At 41.9% G+C, this 13,039-nt stretch overlaps 1 protein-coding gene across 2 annotated transcripts in view; it reads right to left on the bottom strand.

Moving 5' to 3' along the window:
• Nucleotides 1-151: 151 nt before the first annotated feature.
• Nucleotides 152-13,039, bottom strand: part of LOC121608125 (protein inscuteable homolog) — a 47,924-nt gene continuing 35,036 nt past the window's right edge. For both annotated transcript variants that reach the window (XM_041939277.1, XM_041939278.1), the window contains exons 7-13: nucleotides 10,699-10,824; nucleotides 5,651-5,822; nucleotides 4,475-4,653; nucleotides 4,164-4,230; nucleotides 3,059-3,214; nucleotides 2,382-2,458; nucleotides 152-1,327 (exon numbers count right to left, since the gene is read on the bottom strand). In XM_041939277.1, the coding sequence (XP_041795211.1) occupies nucleotides 1,199-1,327; nucleotides 2,382-2,458; nucleotides 3,059-3,214; nucleotides 4,164-4,230; nucleotides 4,475-4,653; nucleotides 5,651-5,822; nucleotides 10,699-10,824 (906 nt within the window). In that variant the 3' untranslated portion in view covers nucleotides 152-1,198. The remainder of the gene's footprint in view (nucleotides 1,328-2,381; nucleotides 2,459-3,058; nucleotides 3,215-4,163; nucleotides 4,231-4,474; nucleotides 4,654-5,650; nucleotides 5,823-10,698; nucleotides 10,825-13,039) is intronic.

The following is a 13,039-nucleotide window of genomic DNA, read 5'->3' on the forward strand; positions in this document are numbered from 1 at the left end:
GCAGGAACATACAAAGGTTGGGTGATAACTGTCTGATAATTGCTGTGTTCTTTTGGGTTCCCCATTTTTCTGCGTACTGTTCTCTGAAGCATCCATCTGTCCCAGTACATAAGACAGTTCACCACACTGTCATATCAGATAGATGATTTATTTATTCCATGCATGGCATACACTAATAGTAATTCTCTTTAAATAAAAAAGCATTTCTATATTCAATTCAAGACCATTTTTATAGATCCATTTTCCAGTGGCAAATATGATATTTGAGATTAATGGCAAATAAATTCAAGAGAATAACTCAACATGCCATACAATGTGCTTTAACAGACGACATATTGTACACCTGGACAAATAAATCATGCTGCCATATGCCTCAATCAAACATTTTAAATACTAACAGTGCCCTATTGATTAAAGCACTCAAATAACAAGCTGAAAACATAATAATTCAATCTGACTGTAATAATTTAGCTGTAGATGGTTGTCAAAATAAAGTGGCTGCTGATTGAAAACCTTTTAAAAAAGGCATTTTCTTTAACAGAACAACAATAAACAGCTTGAGGAGAATTTAACCAAACAAACATTTTGGTACTCTAATGCTAAATACTTCAGTTTGTGTTTTTTTTGTGTGTGTTATTGTCCATTTGTGTGAGGGATCTTTCTCTGTTGTCAGCCAAAATGATCTGGACACAATATCTTCAGACAAGATCAAATAAATTGCACATAGCATATAAAGTGTTTCATTTCACAACAGGCTGTACTTTCATCTTCAAAAAGTAGCACCTACTCATACAAAATACTTACTCATATAATTACTGACATGAAATTCAAGGTGGAGTAAAACAAACTAATGACCTTTTTTCTAGAACGCCGTACACCTTCATTGCATTTAATGTGATCACTGAGTTGCTCTAGGCAGCAACACATTTATGTAAATTTACATACAGATGTCTGCTGCATCCATTCAAACGGACATGATGCAGTTTCACTCCATTCACCCAAACTCTTGATGAAATCTGGACAAAAAAATCTTCCCAGGGCACAGGAAGTGACAAAACAAAGCTCCAGTCAGGAAATAGATGCAATGTTTTGGGGTGTAAAGGCTCATTAGTCCTCTCTGTGTCATGAAACAGTACATGCACATGCGGGCTTGTAGATGAGTTCAGCTCTCCGCTGTCAGTGTTCGCCGCGCAGGCCGTCATACGAAGCTCTCCTCCATGTTGGAACACAGCAGGAAAGAGTCGACTAGCCGCGGTTTGATCAGCTGCTGGTGGTCGGCTGCCTCGATGCTGTCTGGACACCCTGCTGCCAGCCTCCTCAAGGCAGCCTGGAGACGCACACACACAGATATATATATATATATATCAGTATGCATGTGCAAAGACTCCAGGAAAGACAGCATTATCACATCTGGAAATCAAGACTCCTGCATGCTAACACATTAAAATCATTTAAATGCATATGTGATCACACATGCAGACAACTGGGGAGGCAGAATTGCAACTGTGCACATTTAGTATGGTTAAATAAAACAAAAAAACTTTACGTGCCTGCAGTTTTATAGTAAATAGCAACAAACTGTAGTAAAACTGTGTTGAATTCAATCCGACCAGACCAGGAGCTGATTCAATTTGTTTCCCCCACATCTCATGTGATTTCAGGAGCGCATCAGTAATGTGTGTGACATCTCCAACTAATTCAGGCAGGAGAGCCTCCAACATTTACATTTAAAATTACAAATGATCTGTGAAAGCTCAGCATCCTTTGAAGGTAAAAATTCAATACCTACAAATGCTCTACTTAACCCATGGCCAAAAGGATAAAATAGAATCACATTAATTTGAATAGACTGACGAGTGTGGTTACAGCGAAGAAGAGGGCATTTCTGGGTGCAGCGAGGCAGCCCAATTAAGCTCCTGACCATTATGCACTTCGAATCCCCTCATCGGCCCTAAGATCTGGTCTTAATAATTATGATCAGAATGAGAGAATGATCAAGTATGAGCAGGGGTATTATTCATGATATGTACATATTTAAACATGCAGCGTTTGAGATGATGTGCACCGGTCAGCTATCTCAACATGGCTTAAAGATACTGAGGTTGTGATATATTTTCAATTTTCAAATATTGCCCTGTGGATGTAATTAAATTGGACCGTCATTTGGCACACTGATGTTACACATGTAGGCCTGTGGTGTAATTCCCCCAGTTTGTAGCATATAGCGAGAGCAGCTGAAAATGTATAGCATTTTAAGGGCATGGCTGAAATAGGCAGTTTGAATGTTTGAAAGACATATTTGCATTCAGGACGTGGAATCATTTTCACATGTGTATGGGTCTACACACACACACACACACCCACACACACTTTACACCTACCAGGCAAGCGACCAGCACTGAGTCGCTGTTATTTCTCTCAGTAGGGGAGCGACAGAGTTCAATGAGACGAGGAACAGCTAAAGACAGCAGAGGAAAAATTCAGTTACAAGCTCGTCCTGTTCTCAGACATGAATCTTAGCTGTTAACAGTGACACAGAGCAGTTTAGCTGAGACTAATTATTTGGTTTTATTTAATTCTTTTATATACTTATCCGTTTACTTTAAAATTTTATAAAATTCTGGCTTCTGCTATAGATAATATAATATGTTAATGTCGACTTATTAAATTATGGGACTTCATGAAGTATTCACAGAGAGCTGCTTCCCCTGAGACCCCTGAGAGTGGACATTCAGTCCATACAGAGTATTTGCATACTGAAGTATTTCCTTTTCTTTGTTTGTATGCACAGTTCAAGAGGATGCAGAATTAGGACATCACATCCAGTTTATGGTTTTGCTGTCTTTTTGTCTTTAATTACATATGGAGAACCTCAAGGCACAATTCAAGGCCCAGCTTTGTTGTCATTTTCCTTCCATATATATATATACACACACACACACTTATATTTCAGCACTTTGTTTGTTTCTGTCATTTTTTTCTACATTAGTCAACAATACTATTGAATTAGGAATAGAAAGTACAACATCATTATGAGAAAGTTGAAATTCTGCACTACCTTTTAGCTGGATGGCTATTTGGGCCACATCAGGGTCTCTGCTCAGACGGGCCAATGTGACAGCAGCTTTCTGCTGAACACGCTCACAAGCGGCGCCCTCTGATGGACTGGGGGAGGACGGCTTTTCTCCCAGCAACAGCAGCAGTCGCTCAATTCCTAAAAGACATGATACACAGTGTAGATTAGCGAGGAATGAAACTAAAGGAAGCACAGAAAGGTTCAGAGATTCAACAAAGAGCACATTCAGAGAGAAAGACATCCACAGTGAGCCATATGATGAAAAACAAGGAATGAAGGCAGGAAATTCAAGCAGTAAATTCAATAAGAACAACAGTCAGAAACACAGGAACCAAACACAACATCAAAGTCTGAAACTTCACAGACATAAAATTACACAAGACTCAGACACAACAAAGTGCTCAGGTGAATTAGAAAGGAGCCAGACATTAGAGACATCACTGTCAGAAAGGATTTAGACCAAGAGTGCAGCAAAAAAGCCAGGTCAATAGTCCAGAGACACTCAATAGGAAAAAGAGAAAGAGATGCAATAAAACAGCACAGTCACTCAGGCCTTCAGGTGGTTGCACAAAATTCTTCAGATTTGCTCAAATCTCCACTTCAGGACAACTAAGGGACAAAGACTCCAGCAAAATACATCGTGCAACTTGTAAAGGAATGAATAATTTAGGCTAACCGATCACTCTGTGATCAAAGTTTGTGAATACTCACTAAAGGAGGCAATTTATCTGGAAATATTAAGTGAGAGAGGGACCCAACAAAGGTGAAAACAATGTACGAATGGAAGGATGAAAAGGATGGACGGGCAGAATAGAGACACAGTAAAAATGAAGAATGAAAAACATGAGACAAGAAGAACATTAAAATTCATGACAGTTGTCTCAAATTATTTGCATAAGCTTGGCGGTTGATGTTTTATTTAAGCTATTCCAGGCTACTTCACAGATGTTATCTGATGCTGCCATCTTGAGGCTTAAAGAGGAATCACGCTTGTGGATCATCTTTCGGTCATTAGTCAGTTCAATACTAGTGGGTGCAGTGCATTGAGTTTGTTAATGATATGTAACATTCAATAATGATAGATTACCTTGTTCCTGCAGGACTTCAGGAGCACACTGCTCCAAGACCGACAGGTTTGCCAAGATCGTCACCACCTGAGATTCAAACGATAACATATAAAATAACATGATGAAAGGTCTGACTTTGAGTTGATTTAGAGATCATCACTTGAAAATGTACATGTTCTTTATGCCACAGCAGTTAAATAATACCCATACATTTAAATACATTCCTGCCTACTGTGAGAGTGCCCCTATATGATGAGTCTTCAGCATTAACTTATTATTTTGGTCCTTTTTCTGTTTTCTATTTTGTGAGAAATAACACCTAAATGAGTACCTGGTCTTTGGAGTAGGGTGTGTCGACTCTCTGGCGGTCTCTGCAGGCCTGCAGCAGGATCTGGATTGCGTTGAGCTGCAGGAGAATCTCACAGGCCATGCTGTCGAAGAAGGTGATGTTGGCCAAGGCTGCAGACGCCAGGAGGAATACTTCACCACAGGAGGCGCTCTCGCACAACTCTGAAAGGATAAGGCATCAGTCTCTGAGTGCAGCGAACACAACACAACAACAGACGAAATGCACAGGAAGTAAACTGGTTGACTTCCACATGACGTGCTCCAGTTTGAGGTTGCTCTCTTTTGGCAACCAGATCACTTCTTGCTCTTTGTTTTGTGAGTTTTCTGGAGATGTTTAATTTAACATACTTTATTTATTGTCTGTTTTATACAATACTTACTCTGAACTTATATTATTCTAAACTAAATGAAAATGAACTCTTATCAAACTTCAAGTTCAATTAAAGGGGCCCTGTGGAGTTTTTCTGTTAACAAACAAAAGGTACGTCTACATTCACAACAACTGAAGCTGCACCACGCTTTCGCTGTCACTTTCTCCAACACAGCAAAAACGAAGTATGGAGTCTGGCAATGTGAGGCTGGGCTTCACCAGCTGAAGGGACGTGCACACGCATCTGCATTTGTAGAACATCCAATAGGAAGGCCCTCTTTCTGAGCCTGACCTGTGATTGGCCAAAGCATCTTGGACAAGATTTTCTGAAGTCTGAAAGCAGAAGGAGGAGGTGCAGAAGTCCAGTTTTCTCTCAGACCACATGAATTTCATTATGCTTCAAGGCTATTATGGAATTTTTTGGCCAGTTTTTGGCCAATGACAATCCAGCATGTAGCCTTCTTCTTCTTCACTTCTTCAATCCAGTATGTAGCCATCTTCTTCTTCACTGAGTTTGCCAGCACATTGCAGCATATCATGACATGTTACCAAAACATGACCCCTCATCGAAAAACAGCTCCAAGACACAACTAGAGATCTGAAACTCCACAGGGAACCTTTAAATAAAACATTAAAGAAAGGTTATCCTGTAATCTTAATTTTCTCCATGATCTCAATGGTGGTTATCTTCTAAACCGATTAACAAATCCTGTTACTCCAACTAATCCTTGCTCAGGAATACAATACGTCAGAGGTCAGTGCTGCACTATCAGTGTCACGTCCACTCACTGATGAGCGCCGTGACGATGTCGTGCATGCTCTCCAGGAAGCTGGCAAGGTGCTGTGTGGACGTGTGGTGAGGTGAGGTGATCTGAGCCACGACCGCCGCTGCCTCGGCCCTGGCTGCCTCCACGCTGCTTTCATCAGTCAAGATGTCCGCCAGGCAAAGGATCCCATCCACCTGCACATTACACAACACACAGTGCACATCAGGTACCATATAATGACTCATTACAATCTACAGTATTAAAACCACAGGGACAACCTCACACTGTAAAAAGTTAGCAGTGATGGTCAGGGACCTGTTTTCCTGTGCTTTATTTAATTCAGCTATTTCCAGTCTGCATAAGTCGCCTAGAAATATAGTCTTGACCAACAAGAGCAGAGTGATCTTCAGACAAAATACTGTCTCTATAATAATAATAATAATTAATAATAATAATTAACTTTATTTATACTGAACTTTTCAAACAGAGTTACAAAATGCTCTACAGAGCTGCACCACAATTAAAACATTTCAGGATTTCAGGACTGAGGCAAGTAAAATCAGGCGATTTAAATAATACAAAGATAAAATAACATAATATAATATGTTAGTTCTTTGGCAAATCATTTATTTTCTGCATGTTTGACTTGCTTTGTTGGTTACACTCCTTGAAATGAAGTTTAAAGCTTTTTAAGACCTTCAATGAGTTTTTAAGGATCCACAGTGACCTGGACTCCTGCATCTTCACTCTTCACTCTCTACATTAAGGGCCAAGCTGGCAGAGTGTTGGACTTGTGTGTTATCACTGTCATCCTTATGTCCTCATCAATTTCTATAATGCCAAATAAACTAAAGTAAGCTTAAAAAACTAGATACAACTTAGTATTTTAGTATTTAAGGTAAATTATGCAGGATTTTTTAAAATGCCCAAAAGCAGATGTGCAAATCACTTTCACTGGGATCTGCTGGCAGGCCTAAGCGCTGAACTGAACTCTCACTTAACATTTCTCGACACTGCAGGGATGACAAAACATCTGCAGCATCACTGGCCACCCAGACACTTAAATGTCCAGCGTGGCTGGAACTTGCAGCTCTGCCCGTAAAGCCATCACAATTAAAACACACCACTCTCATTTAATGGCCCCCTCCAGGCGGAGAAACTCCAGGAGCAGCAAATCCTCTTCTGCTTAAAGAGACGTTTACTGATGAGCATGAGGTCATATTTTTCTCGTCTTTGTGTTTGTGTTTGCTTGTGTGTGTATGTGATTTGGTGGTATTGAGGCTTTGGGAAATAATGGAGCTGCAGAACAGATTTCTATCCACTTGGGGGCAGTATTGCACAGTTCATACCAACTTCATTACAGCTGCTGATTAACTCTTGTGTAAGATTTCGTGTTGATCAGTACACATTCTGGAAATGATCAATACAATCAATTAAATTTCATCTTTATAATCTGCAGGATTATGGGTTCCAGGGACGCCTAAATTGTGTCCTGGTGAAAAATCCATTACCTGACACATCAGAAACATTTTGTTTTCTTTATTACAGTCACTTGCTAATCACAGTCATTACTGCTATCATTCAGGCAAAAAGCAAATTAGTGTTTTTAATGATGACCCACCATCAGCCAACACTCCTGAAAACAAAAGTTTAGAGACGAGCATCCAGAGTGAAGCACACCGCCAGCTCTCAGCCCGCCACACCTGTCAGTCTTATCTGCTGACGAGCATCAGCGCGCTGAGCTTCACAGGGCAATTCCCTATTTTTGTCTCCGTGGACGTCAGCACTGTGCCAGCGCGACCCACTGACGTGGAACAATCCACTCTCCACACCCCCGTTCACCCACCGTCCCCCCTCTGTTTCACCCCCATCCCTACCTGCACCTCCTCCTCCCATCCAAAATAGGATATTCCCCAACTCCTCACTTACCGTGCACCGGATACATCTCATTCAGTTTATTGTCAAGGCCAACGCCAAAGAACTTTTCTGCATTTTAAGAGTGATACAAAGTTTACGATGCCCGCTCACTGGAACTTTTTGCTTAATACCTTCTTCTATTAAAGGTTGTTTGTAGTTTTTAATCCCATAAATCCTAATATAGCACACTGTGATTGGACCCCTGCAGTGAGAAGCCCTGCTGGAATTATAAAGGGCAAAAACACCATCAAGCACCACTGCAGACCGGCATGCATGTCAGGACATTAAAGCCGGAGATATACTCGGTTTTAGCTGTGTGTTTGTGTTTGCATGGTGGCTGCCTCGAGTATCCTGCATCAGCTTGGAGCATTGGTTGTGCACGTCCTCAGAAATGAAAACTACGTTGCTGCAAGATGCATTGCTCACATGACGGTGGGGGCAGTATGTGGATGTGACATGCAGGATCAGAGGTCAGTGGGAAAGTGGAAGAAGTTTTAAAGACATTTAAAAAGACCATTCCGGCAATTTCCTGATATGTCAGGTGAAGAGTGTCGCCATGTTTACTGTGTACCTTCTCTTATCTGGAAGCACTATATGGTCTGATTTCTAGTGTGCCCTCTAGTGGAATCCTCCAGTTACACACGTTATCCATAGGCAAGTAATGCAAGTTAGCAATTCCGTTCACAGGGCAGCAAGTACAGAATCTCCAGCAGTAGCTGCAACATCTGTCGGTGCTCCAGAAAAGCAGCATTTCTTTAATCACACCCCTTGCATCTCCCCGTCCAGGCTGCTGTATCTGGACTCTTGTTCTGTCAGGTGTTCGCTACGTCAAATGAAGCGACACGGCCTGTGCTGCACCTCAGGGTGATGATTTTACATCTTCCAGGCTAAAGTTAACACATAAAAACATGACTGTGAGGCAAACTTTTAACTTTCCGTCAATATTTCCATCATCAATCCTTCCATACTTTATGTGGAAGTTCTTTCCCTTTGCACATCTTTTGCAGCTGTGTTCATAATCAATACTCTTCCCATTCACCATTTTCTGATTACATAACGTCTCAGTTGGGGATAAAGCTAAGAAGTACGGAGTTTATCCGCCAATGAGCAGTGCAGATGCATGCCGGCCCCTTTTCTCGATCACCCTTCAACAGTGACAGCTGTGTTTCTCAAGCCTGAGCGATCGCTGGTGAGCGCTTGGTAGCGTAGACTTGCCTGACAGCCTCTCCCCAGGGACGAGGCTGCTAATCTGGGGCGGACTTTGGTTCCTGTTAAGGAGTTTTCACACTCGGGTGATTCATGCTATCCCAGCTGCTCTATATGTGAACACAGACACCGCTGTGGCATCATTATACACCAGAATCAGGTTATATCTGTCTCCCTGTAAACGCTCACTTGACACAGGTGCGTCTGTTGTTTATTTTGGCTGAATTCTCAATAGAGAACAAACAAGGAGAAACAAAGAAGGATGTATCATTAGCTTCTCTCTCGCTGTCTCACCTCCTTTCCTTTATCCACACACAAGCAGAGCGACATGTTTGACCTGTGAGCTCAGCGGTCAGGAGGTCCTGTATAATGATCTCATCTCTCACTCGAAATCATGACTCATCTCTTTGTGTACGTACCGCATTGTTCTGTCATCACAAAAAGACACACTCTTAACTTACCGACCGTACGATGCTTATTTTCTCACCGTCTCCTGTTCTAAAATTATACAGCCAAGATTAATGGCGGCTCCCCTGCCCTGATGTAACTGAACTCGGTGAACTCATTCATGAAAATTTAATCAAGCAAACAGAACGCAGGAGAACTCAAATGCAGCAGTCAAAAGTTTCCCAAAAAAGCTAGAGGTGTCGCATGTAACATCATTTATTTATGAGACACAAATAAAAAACACTGGCGCTGCTAAGATTGGCGCTCCATGCCAGTTTCAGGGGTTCAATCACCTGCAGCAGGTGCATCCTCCTCAGTAAACGATGAATGACCAAAGATCCTCCTCCTGACAGTCATCAACAGGGAGGTCACGAAATGTCTTACTTGCAGTATTTATCAGCACCGGCAAAGATATTCTCATGTTTAAATGGCATTTACACCAAGCTACTGTAATTTGAAACCAGTGGATATACATCTTTAACTGAGTTTAAACCGATCACAAGGAAAAGATGAGTTCACGGGCCAGTGAAGAAGCAAATGCCTTTTCCTGGCCAAACCCTTCATTTAACTTCCATCATCGCACACTTTTGTTTCTGCGCAGCCAAACCTCCCGCCGGCTCATATTCACCTGTGAAAACAAACGAGCCTCCCAGTCATAACATGGGATGTGAGAGCATGGCTGAGCGTGCACAGTGCAGAACAGAAGACAGACTATACTGAGCTGCTGGGAAGAGGAACAACTGCCTGTCTGAGCTACAACTTCAGCTGATCAGTGTAAACATAATCTGTCTGGACTGGAAGGAGCCAAGGTTTTTTACTGGAAGTACTGTACTTACTGGAGATTAATGTCATCTCTCTCTCTCTCTCTCTCTCACTCGATCCACTACCCATTTTTTCATTACAGCAAAGTCTGGATTAGTGCTCATGTGCCACATTGCTACCCTTTTTATTTACTAATCTATTTATTTTTACATCCAGCCACGAAATAAAGAAGGAAATTTGCCTTCAGGGCTCATTTAGAGTTCATCTGTGAATCAGTGGGCCTTGTCCCTCATAAATAATAAACTGCATTAAATGAATTAAAGTTGTCCAATCAGCTATTATTATCATGATCGTGACTTCGGTTGCTCTCTTTTCCTCTGGCATCATGTCAAATTAATTATTATCTGTCTCTTTCATTTCAACATCCTGTACTTTGTGTTGTGTGCAGCGGTGGAAAAACGACAGTTTAGAAATACTACTTTAGAGGGAGTATTTCAGAGAAGGACATATATATATATATATATATATCAATAAAAACAAAGGTTAAAATTAACCATGTGAGAATGGTTGGGCATATTGAATAAATCTGGCACAGTTAACCTGTTTCACCAAACTCACTTCTCTCATGTAGAAGTATAAAGTTAGAGAAAGTGGAAATACTCAAGTACAAGACCCCAAAAATGTACTCAGTTACTTCCCACCACTGGTTGCGTGTCAGTGTGTGTGAGAGAGGTTCACCTTGTCCAGCTGGTTGATGCCCTCCTCCACACAGCAGATGGAGGCCACGGTTCTCAGAGCGTGAGCGTAGAGGTCTCTGAAGCGGTCCTGCCTGCAGATCTTAAACAGGGCCACCACAGCTCCTTCCTGTGAGGGAGACAAAGTCACGTGACGTTTAGGAAAGTTCCTCAGTGATCCATGAACATGCCGAATCTGACTTCAGTCCCCGCAGCAGTCAAAGCGTTTCAAGCATCGTCCTCTGTGTGTGTCTCCATCAGGCGTCTTTGAATAAGCTAAAGCTGCTAAATCCTGTTTGCAAAATTATGTTGTTGTTGTTTTTATTGTTGTTGATTTATTCCCTCATTCTCTGTGGTGTAAATGCAGGAACTGTTTGCATAGTGGACAGGTGGACAGGTGGACAGGTGTAAAGTGGATATTTCTACAAGGCCAAGTCTTTTTTTAGACTTGAAGTTGCCTCTATCGATTATTATTTTGCTTCTACTTCACACCGCTGACCCTTCTGTTCTGTTATTTTATTCAGTGTGTTTATTCTACAGTTTTTATGTTCTTTTAAAAACAACATGTGCACGCTCATGAAGCAAGACACAAGGTTCAGTGTATTTCTGAAGGACAGCGTGAGGCTGTTAATGCTGTCCTGCTGTTTAATGGTCACACTATGACTATTAAACAGCATTTAGCCTGAGGTTGGGCTCATTTTGTTGCTTTCCCACATCTGTGTTGTTAATACATGCACGACTTTACTTAGTGGCCATGAGCTGGCCACACCCACAGTTTATATGCCCAGAAACAGGAAGCAGAAACCGATTCCAGACACTTTTTACATTATATTACCACCCTAGAAATAACATACAACTACTTTTGCAACAGCAAATACATTTTCTCATAACATGAAGGGGAAAATGTTTTCAGTTAACAAATCTGGCAAGTCCCAAAAATTGTGTTGTCTTCAGCATTATTCCACTTTTCTGTCATTATGTTTAGAACTTAGCACGTGTTTAAGGAAAGAGAAAGATTTAATGCAGAAAATGTCGTTTTCATGTTAACTAACATCAACCTCTCCTTAACCAAAGTGCTTTTGTTGCCGCCAACAAAACACAGATGTCCCCGCAGACAGGACTCAGGACGTGAACGTCGGTTTTTCAACTCCACGTCCAGCACTTTGCACTCCCACCGTCCACCCTGACCACTTTCCTGCAGCTCCACGGTGGCCCTGAACAGAAATGCATCAATTTGTTCTTTCAGCATAAATGTTGCCTGTGAACATTTAGCAGTGCAACGTAAATTTAGTAATATATACTTAATTTCTAGGAGACAGGGCTGCATTTTCAGCCATATTGTTAATGTAAAAACTGTCGTTCCTAAGTTGCATATGAAGTTTTTGGTTTCCTTTATTTGTCTGGCGGACTCTGCGTTTGGTGCCGTTAGTCCTCTGCAGGTTCTCCACATCAGACCGCAGAACAAAAAGGTGGTTTTGGATTTAGAAAACAACTTTCAGAGAGAGTACAGCTCTTTTGAGACTTTCACAGGCCTGACATCAGGCTTCATAACACCAAATTATACACCACACGTCAGAGCCAGCTCTTGTCATGAAGCACACATGATTGTGCAAAATGATGGATCAAATTGCTCCTTGCTAGACTGTTCTGTGAGAGCCAACGGGTCCCGCAGATTTAAGCCAATAGCAGCGTGCTGGTTTGGAGGAGTCCAGGAGACCCAAAATGACCGATGGGTTTGGCCAGCTTTACGCAGCAGACCTGCCAAACACAGAACCTATCAAACAGCTCACACAATCTATCACGTCAGATAAAAACAGCCAGAATATACATATTTCATGAAAGGAAAACACGGAGCAGAAAAAAGATGATTTTTAGCCATAATAGCCGAGCATTTTCTGTTGGCTTGTGCTCGGCGTAAACAAACAGAGAGGGCTCCTGTATTGGCTCCGTGTCTGCACTGAAGCAGCCCTCTGACAAAATACACTTGCAGGTATTGAATTCTATTCAGCGTGCAGATAGATAGAATTACCTGGAAGAAGACGAAGCCTGTAACTACCACCATTATCCTAATAAGGCCATTATACTGGGCTGGTATGTCTCATATGCTGCAAAGGCCATGCTGCCGGGGCTTGGAGTGAATAATCATCCTGCCCTCCGGCCTGACCGCTCTTCCCCGGTCGCTGCCTACGCAATATCGTTCCGCCATACCTGGAAGAGCTGCCGACACGGCGAGCGGCGGATTTCAGTGAACCTTTTGAGACTCCAGAGAGGCTCGCGGGCTGATTCAAGCTGTGTTTGGGTCGTGATGGAGAGGCTGTTGATCCTGTTGTTTGTCTGTGACGCAA

Source organism: Chelmon rostratus, chromosome 6 (assembly GCF_017976325.1).
Source record: "Chelmon rostratus isolate fCheRos1 chromosome 6, fCheRos1.pri, whole genome shotgun sequence".
Lineage (NCBI taxonomy): Eukaryota > Metazoa > Chordata > Actinopteri > Chaetodontiformes > Chaetodontidae > Chelmon > Chelmon rostratus.